General features: G+C 34.1%; 3 protein-coding genes and 1 long non-coding RNA gene across 11 annotated transcripts in view; 1 reads left to right on the forward strand and 3 right to left on the reverse strand.

The window, feature by feature from the left end:
* Window positions 1–7688, reverse strand: part of LOC142228622 (uncharacterized) — a 288986-nt gene extending 281298 nt beyond the window's left edge. The window contains exon 1 of the long non-coding RNA XR_012720223.1: window positions 7565–7688. This is a non-coding gene — a long non-coding RNA (uncharacterized LOC142228622). The remainder of the gene's footprint in view (window positions 1–7564) is intronic.
* Window positions 1–22983, forward strand: part of boi (brother of ihog) — a 174277-nt gene extending 151294 nt beyond the window's left edge. For 7 of the 8 annotated variants that reach the window (XM_075299108.1, XM_075299112.1, XM_075299110.1 and 4 more), the window contains 7 exons: window positions 5127–5581; window positions 6849–7808; window positions 10027–10159; window positions 16785–17444; window positions 17825–18004; window positions 18072–18232; window positions 20768–22983. In XM_075299108.1, coding sequence (XP_075155223.1) covers window positions 5213–5581; window positions 6849–7808; window positions 10027–10159; window positions 16785–17444; window positions 17825–18004; window positions 18072–18232; window positions 20768–21688 — 3384 coding nt within the window. In that variant the 5' untranslated portion in view covers window positions 5127–5212 and the 3' untranslated portion in view covers window positions 21689–22983. The remainder of the gene's footprint in view (window positions 1–5126; window positions 5582–6848; window positions 7809–10026; window positions 10160–16784; window positions 17445–17824; window positions 18005–18071; window positions 18233–20767) is intronic. The other variant, XM_075299115.1, reaches the window with a different exon arrangement.
* Window positions 10555–15042, reverse strand: z (zeste). The gene is made up of 3 exons (XM_075299116.1): window positions 14218–15042; window positions 11841–12304; window positions 10555–11784 (listed from the first exon to the last, which is right to left on the reverse strand). Exons 1-3 carry the CDS (start codon window positions 14547–14549, stop codon window positions 10985–10987), a joined length of 1596 nt encoding a protein of 531 aa, XP_075155231.1. The 5' UTR covers window positions 14550–15042; the 3' UTR covers window positions 10555–10984.
* LOC142228621 (selenoprotein H) lies at window positions 16194–16868 on the reverse strand. Its single transcript, XM_075299117.1, has one exon. The coding sequence runs from the start codon at window positions 16712–16714 to the stop codon at window positions 16301–16303; it is 414 nt and encodes a 137-aa protein (XP_075155232.1). The 5' UTR covers window positions 16715–16868; the 3' UTR covers window positions 16194–16300.
* Window positions 22984–23476: the final 493 nt, after the last annotated feature.

Consider the following 23476-nt stretch of genomic DNA (forward strand, 5'->3'; position numbering starts at 1 on the left):
AAAGTCCGTTAAATTAACAAAAAAAGAAACATTCCAAATTTGTTGAGGTTTCGTAAATTCTTGAGAAAAATATTTTTGTAAGTCGACTTTTGAAATAATATTTTAGAGCAATTTAAAAGTCATTCTATGTTGCAATTTTTCTCCCAAAAAAAGGGCTGAAAGACATAATTTATTTGGGTCTGGGATTTGCTTTTTGCAAATAATGACTCAGAAAAGGAAGGAAACAAAGGCTTCCATAAATATTTATGTTTGTGATCTTATAAATATACAAGAAAGTGTTCTTGTTTTATGAAAAGAATTAAGAAAAAATGGTCATTTTAAAAGCATTCGTTTTTTGATTTTGCCACACCAAACAACATCAACTTTGGCAACATCATCAATTGTCGCACCATTCAAGGAGTGTTGAAGATGAAGATGATCATTTTTATATCTACCCAGGCTAAGGAGCAAAGATCGATAATAATCTACCAATCTGATGGGCGACTTTTTTGTTTGCTGATACTGATGATGCGATGCGATGCGATGCCATTCATTCCTTCGGTCAGGTTGATGATGACGATGACTGGTGTGCCATTCTTAAGGCGGCCTTTCAATGGAAACACGCGTGTTGTTGTTCCTTTTTGTTGTGTTATAGTTTACCAATTCAAATGGGCCATGCAGTGAACTGACAAAGCAAATGGACCTGGAACAAAAACTGTAGCCATCATCAACGCAAAGCATCAGACCCCGTCTATCTGTCATTCATCCTTCTTCATTTATATCGCCATCATCAAGCATTGCCATTGCCATCACCATCAGCAACGTCGTCATCATCTTGAGCTTTGGCTATCATTTTAAAAATTCCGCTCGTATGCTTTATTTCCACTATTGGCCCCAAACAGTACAGTATGATGAAGTAGCTCCAGTTTAAATGGAATTTTTTCTTTTGTATTTAAGCCGCCTTTAGCATTCACAAATCAAGGCAAGAGACGAAACAAAAAACAGCAAAAAACCGAATAAAAAGTACAACTAAGGAGCCCCAAAATGAAATGGTAGACAAGGAAGTGAGCCGGACGAGCTCTTGTTTTAATAGCCCAATAAGAATACTAAGTACATGAAGATAAATATGAAGTCGAAACGAATCTTAGTTGCTCTATACCAGAAGAAGACCTGGTAAATTGTAACACGATTTCTAGAAGAGGTCCTACTACCAACAGTGAACTAAAGGTCGATAATACGTTTGATTTTTCCTACTATCAACAGTTAGGTTAAGGTCGATATGTTTGATTTTTCAAAATAGTGGAAAAACTTCATTGAAAACTTGCCACAGTGAATCACTGTAGTATTAGTCTTGGAAACAGCAACACTGAGAGGAGAATTCTTTTTTCAGAAATGAAATTTTACAAAAAAACGAAGTTTATTTTGACGGTACAAAATTTTCTTTAAAAGCAAATAAAAAAATGTCGAGTTTACATTGCTTGTCATAAATTAGGATTTCTTTGCTCATTAAGAAAATATTTTATAACAGATGGGATTTGCTTTTGTCTAAAATTTCATTCGTGAGGAAAATTAATGACATGAAGATGGTATTGTGAAGTATTTGCGCCTTCCATACAAATGTTTATGGGTTTATACCCAGTTTTTGTTTCGAACATCAAAAAATTCTCTATTGTTCCCTCTTCTCGGGATACTATGTTCCGTGAAAATAAACTGGTTTTCGGCGGGGAAACCGAACGAAATTTCAACAGCATTAAGCATGGGTACTATTGCAGTAAGTGTGTCTCACTTACTGTTCGGTGTTACCGACATATAAAAATCTCATATTCGAAAGAAAACTTCGTTCGCTTGACATTGCAATTTTCAAAAAATTTCAGAGGCACTTGTTGCCAAAAGGAAAATATAAGATGTCGATAATGCCGTGTTATGACCTTTTTTTCTAGCATTCCCTAATGGAATAAAAACTCAGGTTATGGAACTAAAATGGATTTCAATCCATATCAATTTCCATAGTGAACAACAAAATTTTGAAGGGTATGGTCAAGCGTCCTCATATTGTATAACACAATTTTTGGGTCCTTGATTAAAATCGAGATACAAACTTCTAATAGGATCTCTTTTATTTTTGACGAATAGCTTCTTAGTATTGGTCATGCTGTATGGATTTCATATTGTAGGATATGGTTTTTGGATCCTTGATTATTATCGAGAGATAAACTTCGAAGAGGATATCTTTTATTTTTCACGAACAGCTTCATCGTATTTACCATGCAGTTTGGATTGCATATCGTAGGATATAACAAAATCATAAAGGCACTGTACATACTATCTAACAGAGAGCTCAAAAATTTCATACATATATGCGACCAGCTTGCATACATATGTGTATGATGATTGGGAATAAAAGATTCGATGTCCAAAAACTTGACAATCAAAAGTCTCGCTTAAATTCTGAACGCGTTAAAGTGCAGAAAATGCTAAAAACATTATCGTTTTTGTTATTTGCTTCCTTTGGTTTTGTAATACTAAGCCGTCACACAATTGCCCACTCATCCTTGGAGGAGATATAAAGCACAGATGCAGATGTGAAGATATCCCTGCCTTTTCTCCACCCTCCTGCCCCCATTACCAGGTTAGTTATTATTGCCCGTGTTGTCGTTCTTGTGATATGGTTAAGATGCGTATCGACCGACCACCACCACTGTCTGATGCCATCCATCCCCTTGTTGTTCCGTGTTGCAACACATTATGCGGTCCGGTTATCTGAGATGCATATATGATTACCAAGAAATCCTCAGATGTCGTCTGGCCCATTGCATATACAATTCGTAGCTGGCATTTAAAGTTTTATGCATTTTAAAGCAAGCCACCTTACGTTTTGAAAAGATGGAAAAATTTTCCAAATAAAAGGCAAATGTCGTTGCGATATATTCTATAGATTGCGAGTGGTAAAGATTATGATGGTTGTATAATACATATTTATTTTATTTTAATATAATTTCTTTTTTTTATAATGAGTTTTGTATCATTTAGAGAATTCCAATTATTTGAAAGAAACACATTTCACATCACATTTGATAATACATTTTATATGAAATGTTTTGCTTATGTAAAAAAAAAAATTAAAGTAAATAAAAATTAATATACACCCAAACAATTTTGTTATTCCCTTGCAACAAAAATGTTCGCTAAAAAGAAGAGTTTTTGTCTGCTAAAAAGGACGGCTTGATTACAAATTTTAATGCATAATCAAAAACTACTAATTTTTAATGCTTGAATTGTTGAAGAGTTTAATGCGCATCATTCGACATGCTTATTACAACAGTAATTCTAGTATCAGGGCGTTTTCGTTTCGCAAAAAATATGTTGCCCTGGTGTTACACTACTTTTTTCCTCATTGTATTTTCGCTCAAATAATAGTGTCATTCCAAAGTTATTGTTAATTCATAATATTGTGGGGGATACAGGATCCAAAATCTATGACAGTGTCCTTTATATTTGGCAATCAATTTCGAGAATGTTGCACCTTTTTTTCCCAATCGAAATCGCCATCAGATAGTCCGGAAAGAATTTATAATTTTATTCGAATTAGCAGAAATTTTCAGCAACTAAAAAAAATAGGTTTTTAGTTTTTTTTCCAAACCCGGTTAACCGGTGAAAAAAAATCAGTGAAAATTAATTTTATAAACTTTTTGTTATAAAAAAGCAAAAAAAAAATTATAAAATAACTCAAAACAGTGAACCCACCAGAAATGACAATGTTGGTTGATTTTAGAAAATTTGGGCTACTTTTAGAAAATTTTAACTAAACTGTATTATAAACGCAGATGTCACGCAGATTTCACAAAAATAAGTAAATATTTTTTGACAAATTCAAGAAAATTTATTAGCCATAATTATTTTTTCTTTCTCACTTGTTAAAGAAAGTTTCGTAGTTTGAAGATACGAAGTTGATGATGGGCACATTATGTAATTTGCATTCAAATTTAAAATTCACCCCAACACACACAAAAAATCTCCAAACTGTTTTTTTGTTTCTTATCGCTAAAGTGGCACATTTCGCGTAGGATTATTTATTACAAATCCAGATAACCACAAAATTCCTAAGAATCTCCCCTTTTTCCAATTCGATTTTCATCAATAACATCGATTTATTGCCCATGACTGGGATCCAGATATCCAGAAAAAATTCTTCTCAAACAGGTTGTTTAAACAGGCAGGCTGTCTATCTCCCAACAACTGGACATCACAATCGTAAATTCAATTGGAAAACGCATCAGAAAAAAAAAAGAAAACAACAAAAAAAACAGAGTAACACATGAAAATCAAACTAAGAAAAACTCCCCACCTCTTAAACATGGAGAAAAACTAGTTAAAATTGTCCGCACAAAAAGCCATGATCGACGCCAAATCAACCTCTTAGGAACACATGCTGTGCCACTGGAACCTCAGGCACCAACATCGTCATTTCAGCTTTTTGTGTGGCATCCCTTGGCCAAACGACTAGGATATTTATAATCGGGTACTCAAAATAAGAAAATGTTGTTCAATCGCATATTTATTGATCACAAGTCTCACATAAGGCGAATAGAGGCTAAGAGATGAGGATTGCAATTCTGTGTTTACTGGAGTAAGACCAAGTAGAGAAAACAAAGAATCACCATGCGATGCAATATCGCTCTAAATGTTATCCTTGATAAATCTAGTAATAAATTTTGCTCTACAAGAAACTAACTCACAAAGGCTGTTAATATTTCCTGGCATGAAGAAAGAGGGGACCTTACATGTTGGCAAGAAGTTTACTGGCATTGGAATGTTTTGGGATTTTATAATGGACGATTATTGCACATTCAATGGACCGGACACAGTAAAAAAGACCAACTATGTATATAACCATGGACCTATACATATGTTACCTTGATGCTGCTGTCGATACATTTCTGCAATTCGTAATTCTTGTAATGACAACTTGGTCATTTTATTTGATTTATGACCAACGAATTGACTTTTCTTTGAGAGCTGTTGGTTTTTGTTTAATCATCTTTCCATCCAAATGGACAGATGTTCAAAATTGTAACAATAATTTAATGGATTCCCTCGTATGTATTTTATTTCTGATTGTTTTGTATCTTCTTTTTCTTTCATTGCAGTTAAATAAAAATTGGAATTTAATGCATTGGAGTCAACATAAAATTTTTGTAAATTTTATGCACCAACAACAAAAGTGACAGCCACAATGTTACCGACAACAACAACCACCAGCATATCTCATAAAAACACCTGCTCCTCATCATTGCTGCCGCCTTTTGTTCGATCATCATCATCATCATGCTCGTCATCCTGCTTTTTTGCTTCGCCATTATCTGTCATCGTTAAATCTGTGATTTTCTTGCTGGCCTTTATAACAAGTGTCTGTCGAGCCTCACAGCCCCCCACATTGGGAGTACATTTTGTGCGATCACCCGAATCGGCGGTGGCTCCCAAAGGAGATGAAGTGGTGTTTGAGTGTGAAATGAATTTAGCTCCAGAACGTTTAGAGTGGAAATTTCGACACTCTAGCAACCGTACAGCAGATGGAAGTAATTATATTTATCTATCAAAAGAGGTATGTGTGAGCGATATTTCAAGGATATTTGAAATATGAACAAGTGTTTCAAAAATTTGGATTAATTTATTTTGATATAAAGTCCCTTCCGCAAGAAAGTTATTGCTTTAGTCCTATTTAGCCTATTGTGACAATTTTTCTACTTCTCGATATTTTTGGTAGCAAGCATTTCAAATCGCCTATCGATACAGCAGTCTAGCCATCCAAACACAACCTATACTCCCTCTAGTGGAAATTTCGATAATATATTCGGTTTTATCCTCATCACTACCATAGACTCTTAAGGGGGCAGAATAACGGATGTCAATTGTGATGGGAAATGTCTTAAACCCGGTAGGCAGTTTGTACGACTACCATAGATTCTTAAGGGGGCAGAATAACGGATGTCAATTGTGATGGGAAATGTTTTAAACCCGGTAGGCAGTTTGTACGAAAATTTTTGATATATACCGATAATACAGTCATCATGTATATCTTATGGCAGCAGCAGTAAACAATCGATAACAAAACCTCTGAAGTTTTGGGTTGCGAATATAACAAGCATTTCCCTTGGGTAGCGCAAATTCCATTAGATGGGCATACCGGTCTTTAGAGTCGATAACATCGTCATCGGCCTTATAGCAACACTTTTCGTGAGGATTGGTTATCAATTGTTTACATATCGCTCCCATAGGAAATACATGGCAAACTGTATATGGGGTAAGTTGTGTATAATATGGGCTAAGTTGTCCTAGAACGTGTCCTTTGGAATGAGTTCAAGTCGTGTCTTCATACGTTTTGAAGAGAACTGGGACTAGTTCTGTACCGGTCCTGGAGTTGATCCATTCAGCGTAGGGTTACGAATGTCTAAACAAACGATAATGCCGTGTTAACGAAAATTTAGTTAGCCATGTCTTTATGGCTTCGGAAAGACTTCCTCTCACACACGAAAGATATGCCCAAACGAGAATTCTTTTCTGCTAATAACAAAAATGGCCGAAATATTTAACAATCACAATGTGTGAAAAAAACAAAGCTTTGTGCAAAGTATTTTGTTTTTGTCATAAATTGATAACAATGTGTCATGGATCTATCACTAGCACTTTCCTATAGTTAGAACGAATGCCGGACTTAAGAAAAGCTTTGTGAAACAAAACTCTTATATTACTGCTTACTAGGCTTTACTGATTATTTTCTTTCTTAGAAAATCCTTTCCTAAAATGGGCACATCGCCAAATACTTTTCTATGCCAATTTAAATCTTAAATATAAAAAATCTCTTATTTCAGAATGGCTACAACATTACCAATGATGAAAAAAACTCCAAATTACGTTTTGTGGTGCAAAACGATAAGTTGGGCGACTATCAATGTGTGGCCTGGTATGGCTCAGCGGCCATAGCTTCACTTTCAGCTCGCCTAACATTGGTCTCCATATCCATAGACAATTCAAATGGTTACTCACATAATGCCATACGTTGGAATGTAGCTCCAAAAAATCATGTATTGCTCCGATGCGGAACAGTCACATCCAATCCCGCCGCCATATGGAGTTTCTACCGCAATGGTGAAAAGATACCTCAATCAGAGGTAATACCAGCAAATGGAGCTTTAGTCTTGAATACAGTAACGGCCAAAGATTCTGGAAATTACACATGTTCCGCCATGAATCCAATAACAAGTCAAGAGGTTAAATTACCCCAACGCATAGATCTAAGAGTTGATTACAGTGACCGTACACCGCCCCATTTTTTAACAGAACCTGCCACTCAGGTGACAGCAAGGCCTGGAGAAACTGTTGTTTTGGAATGCCCCGGTGTGGGTTCACCACCACCCATTGCAGTTTGGAGTTCTCCCAATACAATTAACATCAATAATAATAACCGAACACGTCTTTTACCCTATGGTCTACAAATTGTTGATGTGATGCCTGAGGATCAGGCACAATATGTATGTCGCTTAGATAATGGTATTGCACCAGCTTCTGTGCGTATAATCAAACTTACCGTATTAGAAAAGCCTTCCATATTACGTGGACCAGCTCTTACTCTAACCAATGAAAGTGATACCTTGGAATTGGAGTGCTCGGCAACTGGTAATCCTTATCCTGATATATATTGGCTGATAAATGATGTCGACTCGACAATGGATCCAGAAATGCAACACGATGGTCGGCGTCTAGTAATTCGACAAGTACAAAAGCGACATGCGGGAATAGTCCAGTGTTTTGCTAAAAATGAAGTGGGAGAGGTAAGTTTCAGTTGAATTTGCTTTGTAAACATATACTTAAAGTTATTGTTGTTTTTTTTTTATCTCGCTTAAAGCCATGCATTGACTAAACTACAAGTGTAGCTTAACCAACAGAGGAAAAGTATGCTTGTCAAATTTATTTGGGCAAAGCCCTATAGACTGCAAGATGGTTGGATGTACAGCTGTTTCGGAAATACCACATTCCTCATCAGCATCCTCTACTTGCAGCAAAACTATCAACCAATTATCAGAATAAATTCGGGTAATTCACTCAACCCAAAGTGAACTACACTTGAACCTCCCGAACCCAGCCAAATACATGCAAATCGATGATTTGAGTTTGGCAAAGGAAAAGAGATATGCTGGCAAATTGGTCAAACCTTTTTTCGGAAGTTTCAAGTGTAGTTCACTTTGGGTTGAGTGAATTACCCGAATTTATTCTGATAATTGGTTGATAGTTTTGCTGCAAGTAGAGGATGCTGATGAGGAATGTGGTAATTGCGAAACAGCTGTACATCCAACCATCTTGCAGTCAATAGGGCTTTGCCCAAATAAATTTGACAAGCATACTTTTTCTCTGTTGGTTAAGCTACACTTGTAGTTTAGTCAATGCATGCATCAAAAAAACAACAATAACGATTGAAGAGAAGCCAACAATAACAAACAAAACGAATGCAGATACTTAAAGTTTACTTTACCAACAATGTTATTCTGTGAAAATCAAAGCTTTAAGAGTTGGGTAGCTCGCGAACGAACTAGTGGATCACTGAAATGAACGGACTGAACTAGTTCACATAAATCGATCTTTTTCGTTCACTATGTCAGTTCAACTAACTAAGCAGTTTGTTCGCTCAATTATTTTCATAGTATAGTCATAGTTTTAAGTCTTTAACCCTGGAAAGTCATCCTTATTTTTTGTACACTAAAGTCATCCTTCGTCATTTTGACTACGGCTTATTTCAAGACGCTATAATTTGCATCGTGCGCAAAAATGAGAACCAAAAATTAGTTTATTTTCTTATTCAATTTGTTTTTAAATAGTATAAGACAAAAAATCATAAAATTATTGTATTGGTATAACTTAAATTTATAATTTCCCCATCCACCAAAATGCATTTTAAATAGAAAATTAAATTAAGCGTCGTCATTTTGACGAAGGATGACTGTCCAGGGTTAAACTCGTATAGCTTTTTGTAGCCTATAAAATATTCCGGATTATTTTCGTATGTATTTTTGTTGTAATTTATTATGAACTTCAAATTAACCAGAACAGAACACTCACTGACCGACCGAACTAGTTCACTGATCCTGAATTTGCTTTGTAAAATTATATTTAAAGTTTACTTTACCAACAACGTTATTCTCTGAAAATTAAAGCTTTGACTATTGCCCTAGAAATTCACCATAGACCAAGAAATGTATAGACGTCTCATGTCCATTCACAATTATTTTGTTTATTTTCTGTGCGCAGTCATCGCACCCAATTGCGCAGCATAGACCAAGGAAGGTATAGACATCTTAATTGAATTCACAGCGCTGTAGTTTGTCTGAACACCGTCTGCAAATGAGTGATTTTTAAATTTGGCTTTAATTTATTTTCTTTCCTTTGTTCTCTTGATGAAACACCAAATATTAGAAAAACATGTAAAATTCTATACATCCACACAATTTTCGTAAAGCAAATTGATTGATTTGTACGGTTATTGTTGTTTTCCAAAAGGAAATTGTGTCATTTGACTGCACAATTGAGTGGAATGACTGCGCACTGGAAATAAACAAAATTATTGTGAATTATCAAACGATGTCTTTATATTTTCTTGGTCTATGTTGTCAATTTGCATTAAAAAAGGTGTGGATGTACAGAATTTTATATGCTTTTACAATATTTGTTGTTTTATCGAAAGGACAAACGCAAAAAAAAAATTAAAGCTAAATAAAAAATCATTCAGAAGAAAAAATGCCATCATAGACCGAGAAATGTATAGACGTCTCAAGTCCATTCACAATGCGGTAGTTTGTCTGCCCACCGTAGATGACACTTTTTCGTCTGTAAATGAGTGATCCTTGCTGTTTTTCATATGATTTAAAAACAAAACTATGTAATCACCGACTATAGCAGATTTTTATCTATTGGTAAAAAGCATAGTACATAGCTTTTAGAGTTTTTTCATATCAAAATCGTTAATATTGATTTTTGTCGTTTTGTTTTTTTCTTCAGACTAGCGAGGCAAATCTTTTAAAGATTAATCCCAAACAAATACATGGATCATCAGCTAATGCCAATACTCCACGCCCTCGTTACGAAGATGTTGGAGGTGGCACCAAAAAAGGATCTCGCAAGAAACATAAACGTAAGTAGCCCCTAATCATTTTATATAATTAACAAGCACAAACAATTATAGACTAACTACAGCTGTTTAGTTGCATTTGAAAACCCTCTCGTTAGAAAGAAAAAACCCTTAAGACACCTAGAAACTAGATCATCGTTTAGTGGACACCATACATCCTGTTTTATTAACATTTTTGAAACAAATGTCCTTGTTTTCTTGTTAGCAAAATGTTTATATCCATACGACTTGTTTATATAAGCCTCAACGACCTTGTCCGTATAATTTCAATTTGTTTATATAGAGTTCAGATGAGTTCCACCAAATATAGAAAACGTATAGGGAAGTTCTTCTATAAGTTGATTCCAAACATTGTTAAAATTATTAATTCAATATAAATTAATCTTCACTTGCTAAAATTTCATTTGTTATATCCTTTATTTGGTTTTTCTTAATGTTGTTTTATACTCTTATAGATAAAATGTTTTCTTTTGACTTAATTATTGAAATTAAACATTTTGGGGGAATTACAAACAATGTGGAGTATATACAAGTTTATGAAGATTCAATAAATATGGAAATTGAATTGTTAAAATTGAACAACGAGAAATATATGGCATGGAAATTGTTATTGTAAGAAGTTTGATTACAATACTAGGCTCTTCCTTTTGCCGTTGTGTTTTCTTCAATTTTTATATTATCTTACAAATTTAAACACTTAATGGATAATAGTATTATACTTATCTAAATCTTTATAAATTATTTATAAACTAAAACCAAAACATAATACATTTACAAGCTTGTTTTCCTTTTGCCTCCTTATCTACTGGGCAAATAGTGTGGACCGTTTTAACTACTTGGGGAAGAAATGTCTTTGCGTAAATGCTTCATCTCCTCATAGAGTATGCGTATTTTCATTCTCAACTCTTCCACTTGCAGTCGGTGAACCTCACGCAATTGCTTCAGTTGTTCTTCGGCATGGGTTAATTCGATTTTCTTCTTTTCCAGAACTACTTGCTGTTCTTTATAGCGCAGTTCGGCTTCTTTCATACGGAAGTATGTGATTTTTTCCTCGAGTGCATCATTTGCCGGGTTGGAGCTAGGTTGATTTGTAGCCGTTGCTGCCGATGCGGAAGTATTGTTATTTGTTAGGGGTTGCGGCACTGTGCTGACAGTTGGCATAGATGTCGCAGCTTGCAGATTCGTTAGGTTGGGTGTGTTAACGACATTGGCCAGATTATTGGGCGCAGTAACTCCTGCAGCTCCTGCAGTCGGTAAGGCACTAAATGTGGTACATGTAAATGTAGGCGTGGCTGTGGCAAAACTAACATTGGGCTGCGTATGCAACTGCATTTTAACTTGTTGCTGATGATGTTGCTGTTGTTGTTGGACTGCTTGTTGCTGTTGTAAAACTGCCAATTGCTGCTGCTGTTGCTGAGCCAATTGTTGTTGTTGCACGGCTGCTGCCAACTGGGCTTGTTGCTGAGCCTGTTGCGCCTGATATTGTGCCAGTGTTATTTGTTGAGGTTTGATTTCACTGATAATTTGTTGGTTATAACCATTGGTAGTTATAGTAGCCATAGCATGTTGCTGCGGCTGATGATGAGGTATCGTAATACGTGTTGGCGAAGGTATGGTAATTTGTGCTCCTAAAATAGAGGTGATTAAAATAATTTCACTTAATATTGGAATGTTCTTGGCATACCTGTGTTATCTGAGGGATGTTTAATTTGTAAAATAATCTCTTCCCTGGGTCTGGCCGTTTTAAATTGTAAGAGGTCATTGAGTGTTAGCTTTTCCGCCGATATTTGATCGACACTTATTTGTTGAGTGTGTATAGTGGCCGCCTGTGCTACTTGTTGTTGTAATTCCTGTTGTTGCTGCTGATGTTGCTGTTGTTGTTGCTGTTGTTGCTCCGCATTATCCAAAGGATCATCTTCCAATTCGGATACATTGTTACCCTCCATTTCCATCTCTTCAAAGGAATCATTATGTTCATTATTCTCGGAACCCTCAGTGTTGTGTATACTAAACTCGGGTTCATCCTTGATGACATGATTGACAATATGTTGCTGCTGGTGTTGTTGTTGTTGTGCATGGTCGTTTTGATTTTGATTGCCTGAGTTTTGTTTATGTCCAACGGAGCGAAAAGGATACTGCTTACGTAGCCTGCAATGAGTGAATTGAGAACAAAGATAAAACCAATGGTAAACACTTTGGAAATAAAATTTAGTAAAGACCTTTAGAGTATAGGGATAATTTTCGCAGATACTTTCTTAAAAAAAATTAAATTTAAAGCAGATAACCCTACACAATTGATGAGACCATTTTATTAGCGTCTACTTTTACTAAAATAAATAGAAATAGAGATAAAAACAAACATAATACAATTAATTCATGACAGAATCTATATGAATTGGCATGAAGTAATGGAAATATGTTTCCATTTAATGTATTTAAAGTAATCGTGAATATAAAGTGATTTTCAACTCGAAAATCGAAAGTAGTAGTGGTCTTTGGGTAACTTTCAAATATTCAAATTTTGTCAATTAGATAAATGTGTCTAATATGGCAACCCTAAAATAACAACAGAATACAAATATGAGTGACTGAACATACACTTCGTACATTATGCTCATCTCTGGTATGTCAGATTATTAGCCAGAGATGGGCAGTCTTATGACATTTCTGACAGACAACAAAAATACGAAGTAGGAAATTAGCTAGCAACTAAGAAGAATTTCAAACTGAAGTCAAACATTATCATATCCATGTTTGTTACACAAATTAAATTAAATTAAAATGAAAATCAACACCAATGAAAATTACAAATTGCTAACAATTTATTGATTTATTTTTGTCTACTGTTTTTGAGTCCTATTATGCGTTTCTATATGAACCCCAGCCAAATATTTTTTGTAAGTGTATTTTTTAACATAATTGATGCCTTTTGATACCTCTTGTTTAAAAATGAACAAATTCCAGTTTGAAGCAGTAGCTTAATGTCTGCCAAAACTTTACTTTCCACACTTTCTCTGAACCGAGACGAGCGATTTCATTCGATATATTCGATCAGTAGATTTAACAGCCCAACGAAAACTTTGTTTGGGATATGAGAAATTCGTCATCATAATGCTTTGTCAGCTGTCACTAATATTTGGCAAAACACTACCTGGAATAGTTTTCTCATGCTAGCGTACCATAAATGTTACCATGTACAATGTACGTTTTCATAACAATGCAAGAGTGTAGAAAGATTAAAATTTCTCACTCACAACTGTACTCGAAATTCGTAAAAGCCTAAATGAATCGAGAGAAGAGACTAAAAAGAATAAACATAGCCCACTCATACTCGTGGTGTGCAATTTGTATATACCTTCGGTCAGGCAGGCAGATGTAGATTTTTGTGTCCCATAAATATATAAAAGAAAAACGAAAACACAAATACACATCAGGCAGGAAGGAAAACCAATTATTTCTTAACAATGGATGGGATGACGAACAGTGTTGGAATGGATGGATGAGTAAATGGATTTATGAAATAGCTTCAAAGGCAAATGAATTGTTTAGAAATCAGGGTGGAAACGAAATATGATAGGAGGTATGAGCTATAGCTACTTTTGTTGTGAGTATTATTTTGAGGTTTGTTGTGAGTAATTTTGTAGAGTCGAAAGAAGATTTTCTACCTCAAACGACGACAACAACAATAGCAGTCTGGACGAGAATTTACACATCAACAAACATAGAATGAGACATAGAGGCATTATATGCGAAAATCTTGGGGCGATGGGAGGCATAACAATGTCACATATTTTGCATTTCAATGCATTTATGGCGTGCAAGAATAATCCAAAATCACCCTGTCACCCACCACAATCCTCACCACTCATAGCTGACTAGGTATAAGTAACAGGTACATTTTGTTTGGAGGGGGTGCCTAGAATGACAATTTTGTAGTAGAAAATAGAAATTGCAACCGATAGAGAGTGCCTGGCCTGTGCAAGCAAGCATATGAATTTTGAAGCAGAGTAGCAATTATGCTGCCAATTAATGCTAATTCTGATGACGACAATTATGATTACCTTGCATTCAACCAGAACTTTTGTATTTGTTTGAGGTTTCGCATCTGAATGACACCCGGATGTGAATTAAATTCACGCACTATCTGCTCCCAGGCATCACGTATTGAATACTTGGACCTTTGCTTCTTGCGAAACTTTATATCTATCACCTCTTCGTGTTGGTGGAACAGGTTATATAGGATGTCCTTCTCCTCATGTGTGAAACGGGGTGTTAAAGCCATTTGACATTTACTTGAGCCACCAGAACCACCGGCTGATCCAGAATTGTTATTGGCCGTTCCGTCTTCTACGGTGATTGTCACCGTGGCCGTTTGAGAACCATCAGCGGACATAATAGTTTTTGTTTTCAACAACAATTGTAAAATGCCAGCAACAAATTTTATATTCTGTTTGGTTTTTTTTCTTCTTTACTTTGTTTTTGGTAGTTTTATACATTCAAGTGAAAAAATCAATTATTTCCACTCTAATTTTATCTCACTCTTATTTCCACACAAAACATTCCGTCTATCTCACTCACACTCTTTCTAGAGTAGTATTTTTTTCTTGTTTCTACTTCTTCTCAACACACATTCACACAACCGAGCAACTTTGACATCAGATTTTTTTCTTCCGACAGTATGAGATTCACTTTTTCACATCATTTATTTATAAAATATTTTTATATTTTAACATTTTCCTTGTTTGTTTGGTGCTTTTTTTTCATCATATATTTATTGGAGGGGAGCTTTCTTCCTCCCACCTTCTTTTCATTGAGAAACAGCGGTGCGCGCGAAACTTTCTTGGGACTATTTTGCTTTCCACTCACTTTGCCTTTCAATCTCATAATGAGACGAGGTTCAGTGAGTCGAGTATTTCAGTGGCCGAAACGAGTCAATTTGCAATAGTGTGAGTGAGCATGGGGTATGTTTATGTATGCATCAGTGATGAGTAGTATGTAGAAAAGTACGTACTAAGTACTTTTTCATGCAATGACAGCATGATATAATTAACTGGTAGAGACGTTTTATACAAAGAAAAAAAAAACAATTTAGAAATACTATGATGCTCAAAAAGTTTAGTTTCTTTTAAGTTAACTATTTAAGGAAAGTAATTCTTTAATACCGTCCATCACGTTATATTAAAATTTGCATTAAAGAGGTATATTTTTATACTTTTTTCATTGATTTTAGCGTTTAAATTTTATCACAACTTCCCTGCCAACATTTTTTGAATTTGGGGGCGCTTCTGAGAATCCCCAGTACGTCGAAAACAATCATATACGATATCAAAAACTCGTCGGAAAAGCGCCGCCACTATTGAGAAGTTGTACCACGCCAAGTTACTACAAAAAGGTTTCGCATGAGTGCAATTATTAGGTGCCTTTATAGATCAATTTAGAACGACGCCAATAAGAGACCCTCCAAACAATCAGAAAAAGCACATTTTAAGATAGTGGTAAAAGCATCATTGTGGTCGAGTAAAACACGTTTGTTTAGATATTTATTAATTTGATTAATCATTTACAAATTCTTAAAAATATAACATTTATACCACTATCACATCACATTTAACATAATTTTTTGCATTAATGATGAGGTAGAGTTACAAGTAGCGAGTTACATGTTGCAGCGTCTATCAGCCAGTGCTTTTATTCGATGGAGGCAGCGTGTGTGTAAAATATTTGAAAAACAATCACTTTATTCCATTTGGAAAATCAAAAATTGTTCACCACACCTTTCACAATTTTAAGCGTAAAATCTGTTTTCAGAACTTTATTTTCGTTTTTATTTAAATAAAATATAACAAGCTGGTTGCGCTTGGCGTTTCACAAAAAATAAAATGGCTTTTGTAAAAGTAGTGATGGCAAAATACATGTATGAAGTACATTTTGTACTTTATGATACGCTGCTCCCCATCACAGTAGGATGGTTGTAGTGACATTTACGAGTCTGTGGTAGCGATGAAGATGAAATGGAACTTTGAAATGCTGGCAGGGTTCTCTCTATTTGCAAATAATAATTTCAATGTTTCTTACTTAAATTTGCAATATTTGCTTGGCCTGACATTTCCTAATTTTATCTTTATTGTAATAATATCCGTTTTATCAGTCGTCTTCGTCTTCAATCTTGGTCACAATATCCGGGTAGAATTTCTTTAAAACCTTTTGAACTGCTGGCATGAGATTTTCAAATATTGGGAATTTATCACGTCTCGGTGGTCCTTTATCCAAACCAGACCATAGGTTATGCTTTGAGGTCCGAGCATTTTGCGAAAATTCAATTTCAAATGAACCAGCTCGTGGTTCTATCTTTCCATACGAATTTCGAATCAAAACAAATTGCCTACCAGGAATCTGCAATTGCAGATATTTTAGAAATTCCTCTGCTTTTATGGAAAATATGGGACATTCATTAGAATGTTCAATGTAGATTATAGATCGTGTTTTCAGGAAATGCAGATCCGAAGCCCAGTCCACTTCACGCTGGCGTTTTTTGGATTTTGAAGTTTTTCGAGGCATTTTTTTAAAATAGACTTAATTTGTTTGTAATGAAGTTTTAAAATTAATTTTCATTTATTTTTCTTCTTAGCTACCATGGTGCCACCATCACGTCCAAATGTTACCCGTTTGTCGGATGATTCCGTCATGTTACGTTGGTATGTGCCCAGAAATGATGGTTTACCCATACAATTTTTCAAAGTCCAATATCGCATGCTTGGTGATGCTTCACGCACAATACCTCGAGAAAATTGGCAAACTACCAACGATGACATACCCTATGGTAAACGCAATACCGATGTCAGCAAGAATTATACAACATCAGTGACTGGATTAAAACCAGATAGATTCTATCGTTTTCGCATTGTGGCCGTTTATAATAATGATGACAATAAGGAGGGTAATACCTCATCAAAATTCTTTTTGCAACGTGGCGATGCTTTGGATTTATCCAAATCGAATTTACCCATACCGGAGTTAGTGCGTGTAGAGGCCTTATCCGAATCGGCTGTTATGCTTCGATGGTCACTGCCCATGGCTGGAACAACATCACATGTAGATGGATTCTACGCCTACTATAGGCCTGCAACATCAGCTGGAGAATACCAAAAGGCTACAGTAGATGGTATGCATACGAGAAAATTCAAAATTGATATGTTGGAAGCGGGTACCGCCTATGAATTTAAATTGCAGTCATTCAACGATATTGCTGCATCGGAATTTAGTTCAATTGTCCCGGGAGAAACAAAAAGTAAGTATAAGCGTAGAGGAGGAGATTATCGAACAGCGAGGAGTAGATGGAAGAGATAAATATTCGAGTAGTAAAAAATGGTCCAAGTCGTTTTTAGTCAAAATTCCAAGATTTGCATGATGCAGCCAATGTCTTTAAAATCTACTGGTAACTACACACAGTAAAACTAGACTTTCAAAAACAAGACAATAATAGCAAAAGTCGAGATTTCCAATTTAGAGATTACCAAATAACGACTTTTTCGATTTTTAAAAAATGTGGGTAAATAAGCTTTGGAAGATTTTTAAAAAGTAGAAAATTCTGCTTACATTCCCTAAGTGATAGAAAATCAACAACTCCTTATCGATATAATTCTAATTTTATTTATATTATTACTACAGAATCAGCCACAACACCAGCTCCACAATTGCCTGCTGTCGAACCTGCCTCTAAACCGAATCAAGAAGATAACTCGATATTTCCAGTAGTTGCTGGGGCAGCTGGAGGGGGCATTTTACTGCTCATAGCCACAATAGCTGCATGCTTATGCATGAAGAAACGCAAGACTTCTCAAAATGAAGGTGAGTTGTAAATTTGGTAAATATTAATAAAGGAAGATATACTAATTTCATTTGGTTTCTTTGGTAGATGAAAATAAACCTCAATTGGATCATATACAGGCAGATTTCGTAACACCTCAAGTACAAGTTTTAGGTGTTAATAATCATCACAAAGGCAATCATCGTTTGAATGGAGTACTACCACGAATGAATATCACTCCAAATCCCTTAGCCCAAGAAGCCGATAAGGTATGTTTAGCAAAGGGAATATAAAGCTACCAAAATTTTTCCTACAAAATAAATCTGTTATTATGCACTTTGGAATTTTACCCAAATTAAGGTTATATCCATTTTCTTTTGAAACTCACTAAATTCCAAAAAATGCACAAGTGTTCTATTCATTTTAGTATTGAATTCACTGATATTTTGATGAAATTTTATCTAATTAATATTAAAGTTTAAAAATTCAAAAAAAAAGCAAAAATTTATTAAATTTCAAATGTTGATTGCCTTCAACTATTGTATCTTGAGAAAATCACAGATTTATTTAATCATCGTTAATATATTAATTTGGAAATGGTGTTTGTGAACAAAATTTTGTTATTTCAAATATTTGCACTTATCTTGTCTGAATTTTCAATATTATTGCTTTTGTAATTTATTTTATATTTATTTTTAAAACACACACATTTCAAGGGGTTGTATGTATTTGCTTCCACGGCTGTCTTCTAACTGGTGTTTCCTGGCATATCTCTCTACATATGAAAAACAATACTTACTGGATATTATATATTCTGAAAATTATAGATCTATTCTTTCAACTTTTAATATCTGTAAGAGTTTTAGGTTTCTCATAATTTTTACATAATTTACATTTAATTTTGAGTATAATTTAGATTTTTGGTATATAAAGGCTTTGAAAACACTTGCTATCGCTTATTGAAATGAGTCAGTAAACAAAACCCCTAACCTATTTAGACTTACGCTTAAGTAAACTAAAATCCCATCATTGAATTGACGAAAATAGAGAGTTATTTGCAATTAGGAAGAAGATTTAGCACATTACACTACTATATGATCGGGCTATAAAGTTGACTTTTGACCAGTTTAAAATCGATTATTTAAAGTTCCAAAATTTCTGCAAATGATCTGAAAATCACTTTCGGTGATATTTAGTTTCTGTGAAAAAGTGTTGTCCTAGTGTTATACTGATTTTTCCCTGATTGTCTTTTCGCTTAAAGGTGGGTATTAAGTTCGAGTTTAGCCGCTAAAAACATAATTTTTTCACGATTACTTTTCTTTAAAAATCCATTTTAAGGAATACAAACTTTGTGAAAATTTGCTTTGGGATTTTCCCTATCAAGTTATAATAAAATTTGCAACAAATATGTTTAAATTCTTGCATTTTTCTTACTGATTTAGTTTTCACTTTAGCGATTTTAGCGGCTAAACTCGAACTTAATACTCATCTTAAGTTATAAAAGGCAATCATATTTCGAAAATGAGTCACTTTTTATACAATCGAAATAATTAAATTTTCTTGATTGTTTAAATAGTATCAATTAGTACAATTGATTTTTATTGTCGTATAGAGTAAAACTTCATATTGGATATCACTACGAACTTCAAAGGTCGAATTTTTATTAAGCCGTTGACTTTTTCTAAATATTTATTTATTACAGGATTTACTATGTGCTAACAACAAAGGTTTTTTGCCATTTTTTTTTCTAAATATGAAAATGTTGAAAAGTAGAAAATTCATTTAGCGCATTTAAAAAGGTTATAGTCAAATCAAAAGAATTGTTGTTTTATACATTAAAAGATATATTCTATTTTGATTGTAATTTGCACTAAATTAAAACTTTTCTACGATAAGGGTTTTTTTATATATTGAAAATTAAAAAAAAAAAACATGTTAGTGCTCCCATTACCATAAAGAGTTTTTCTTATGCTTTTATTGAAATATTTTAAATAAATATGTTGCAGACTGTTTCCTACGCTTTAAGACTTTTTTATCACCTATGTTCCGATATCCACTTCAATTCCATTTTCACTATTCACGTCAAATCCACGAACGTGAAAATTTGGTGTTCTTAATTCCACGTTCTTTTTTGAACTTTTCTGTAACCAGCTGGGTTGCACAAATCACCCAAAAATTCAATAAGGCGGAAATTAAAATAAGTGGAATCAATAGACTTATTATAATTTATTATTTTTTTTTTAATTAAAAATGGCGCAGTTTTAATAAAACTCATGTATTAAATATAAAATATTTCAAATTTTTTACGCGAGTACTTTTTTTAACCAGAAATACACCCATCTTGGACATAATTCAACTTTCACCAAGACTTTTGCAAGTGAATTGATTTCACGAAAATTCCGGTGAAAGTGGATTGTAGGACACGAAAATCGTGGAATTGATTCACTTTCACCTGGAAGTGGATTTGGGAACATGGGTTATACATATTTCTGCTAGAATTTATCGTTTGAAAAGAGGCTACAAGGTTAGAATTTTAGATTTCTAAAATACTAGAGATTTTCTACTTATATACTCCTCTATTTCACTTTACATGTACATACACAAATCTTCTAATTTCTATGTCAACTGATGTTTGTGTAAATATAAAATAATTTTTTTCTATATATGTAGCAATTTAAGCTGGCTTATTTGATTCGTTTTTCTAAATCAATTTTGAATTTACCTAAATTCCAATTCCTTAGCATGTCTTAAACCTTATACATATACTACAATAGATACAGATATATTCGCGTAATTTTTTCTAGAATCGTAATGTTATGGAATTGCGCTATATGAACAACAGTAACGGAAGTCCGGTCAACAGTAATAACACCAGCAATAATAGTTGCCACAACAGTCAAGAGAAACTCAATGGCTATCATGGCGACGAAACATCCCATACACCAGCACAACGTTCCACTTCATCGTGTGAAACTTTGGAGGCTGTAGACGGTATTAATAGTCCACTAACACCGAATGGTCTAGATCCTAATTCACCACTTTCAAAGCCATTGCCGCCATTGCCCAGCAAGAATACTGCCAAATTAGCAAATCATACAACTCCTCTAACGACAAAGAAAAATACATCATCATTAACCAAGAATAATAAAAATAAAACATCATCTAATAATTTGAACAATTCACAGGCCCATTTAGCTTCACAAGGGATTCATCATGCCCAGCCCTATTATCAGACACCACCAACACCGACCATGATGAATAAGCGAGACTATCAGCAACCTCCGCCAGTGCCACCGCATCAAAATAATAATCATGCACCGCCTATAATGAATCATCATTTGCCACCCTCGGGTCATCATGCCCCGCTGACACCAAGTCTAGAACAGCAGAAACGTACTTTGGATCGTGGAGTGCGAAATATGAATTATCAGCAAACTAATGGTAATGTAATGTCATCACCATCGCACGATATGGATGGTATGGCCACAAGAATACCTTCGTTGCGAAGGACGCGTCGTACATCCGGTGGTAGTACTAATAATGGATTAGCTTCCATGTCGAATAATCCCAATGGAGGTTTGGGTATACCCATAGCCGTTAGCGGTAGTCCTCGTGTACAACGATCTCCCATGCCAGCCAGAGCTGCGATGATGAAGCAACGGTCACGTTTGGGTAGTCACAATGACAACATTTCTTCAGGCAGTCTAAACAGTATTGAAGTGTAGTACTTTCTTCCCCTCGCTAAGAAGGATGCTATCATTATCGTTATATTCAAGGATATGTGAATTTTAAATATAATCAACAATAGGAAATTTTTAGTTAAGTAAAATGATTAACGTGATTATTTAAGTCGTATATATTGTATAAGTTGTAGATATATATACATTTTGACACAACATCCAAATTTACGCTTTTGTCATTGGTCTCTAAAAGTTATTAAGTTGTCCTTGTAATGTTCGATATCGTTATCCCGGATGGTCGTATCATTCACAAAAACAAATTTATTAATAGAACTAGAAAAAAACGTCTACTACAACAAAATCCTCTGCTGCAAGTTTCTGCTGTTGCACAAAATTACTTTGAGTACAAAAAATCCAACAAAATAATTCGTTTCCTTGAAACGAAAACAATAATATTGTTTTACAACTTTGAAATCGTTTCGAAAAGGACAAACTGATAAAGCAATTTTCGTTTGCATCGCTAATACTCATACTGTCTTGAAGACATGAAATATTTTAGCGAGAGATCAATGATGAAAATGGCCATCCTTTGAATACACATATCTCGAATCCTAAATCCTAATTGTAAAAGACTTTAATATATTTAAGTTAAGTGTATAATTAATTAGACCTAGATACATGAAAATCAAGCAACTCTTTAGAACTGTAAAAAAAAAAACTTTGAACAAACTAATATTACTTTGTATATATCATATCATATATTACAATCCCATTGCAATTATTAAATAAATTCTAAAAGAGTTTAGTTTAAGGTCATTTAAATTGTACATTTTATTAGAATGTGTTATAAAATAAAAATTATAAAATAATCTTTTAAGAGCCATGTATGAAACCAATAACAAACACTTGATCATTTCCGTCCTGTACATGTTTTAGTTGCACATTTCATTTGTCATTGAGTTTTGATTTTTTTTTTTTTTAAGTTATTCTAGGTGACTTTAATCGCAAATTATATATGGATTATTTGTTAATAATAATTACAATTTAAATTTAAGTTAGATTTGAAATATTTATTTATTTTTAGTTATGTTTACAAACAAAATGAAAACACCAACTGACACAGGACTGGTGAAACTGGAAGTGTTTCCATTTAAGTTAGTGATTTCATTTAAAATAATTTGATATGTATTGTAAACACATTACAAATTATTTTTAATCCAAAATTGTTTACCATCCTGTACTTAATTTAGTTTTATTATTTTATTTTTAAACACCATGCTTCCTGCTTAAAGCAACAAAGGCCTTTCTTTAATATACCTTTATAATACAGAAATACCCAATTTTTGTTAATTTTTATTTTAATTTAGTTATTAATAATTTAAATAAATGACATTACATTTAAAATAACAAACACAATTTTAACAAAAAACTATACATATATTTTTAAATTTAACGATATTTGAATAGGCCAACAAGGTAAGAATATAAAGTCACTAAGACTCTCTGCAATTGACTCTCTATACCGCGATCGAAGAAAGAACTATATTCTGCTACAACAAACACGGTACACAGACTTCCTACACCCAAAGAAATTTGTTAGTAGGGACAGCAGAAAAGTCTGCTAAAACAGCAGAAAGTCTGCTGAAAAAGGGACAGCAGTCACTGTTTGCTGAAATAGCAAACATTTCCTGCTATTTTTTAAGCTCGATTACACTAAAACATGTTTTATTTTGGCTAAAACAAATAAAAATTTCAACTTAGGAGCTATCCTAACATAATTAAAACAATATTTTATGAATATCTACAGTATTTGACCAAAAATCTGAATATTTA

The sequence above is a fragment of the Haematobia irritans genome, chromosome 3 (assembly GCF_050003625.1).
Source record: "Haematobia irritans isolate KBUSLIRL chromosome 3, ASM5000362v1, whole genome shotgun sequence".
Taxonomy (NCBI): Eukaryota; Metazoa; Arthropoda; class Insecta; order Diptera; family Muscidae; genus Haematobia; species Haematobia irritans.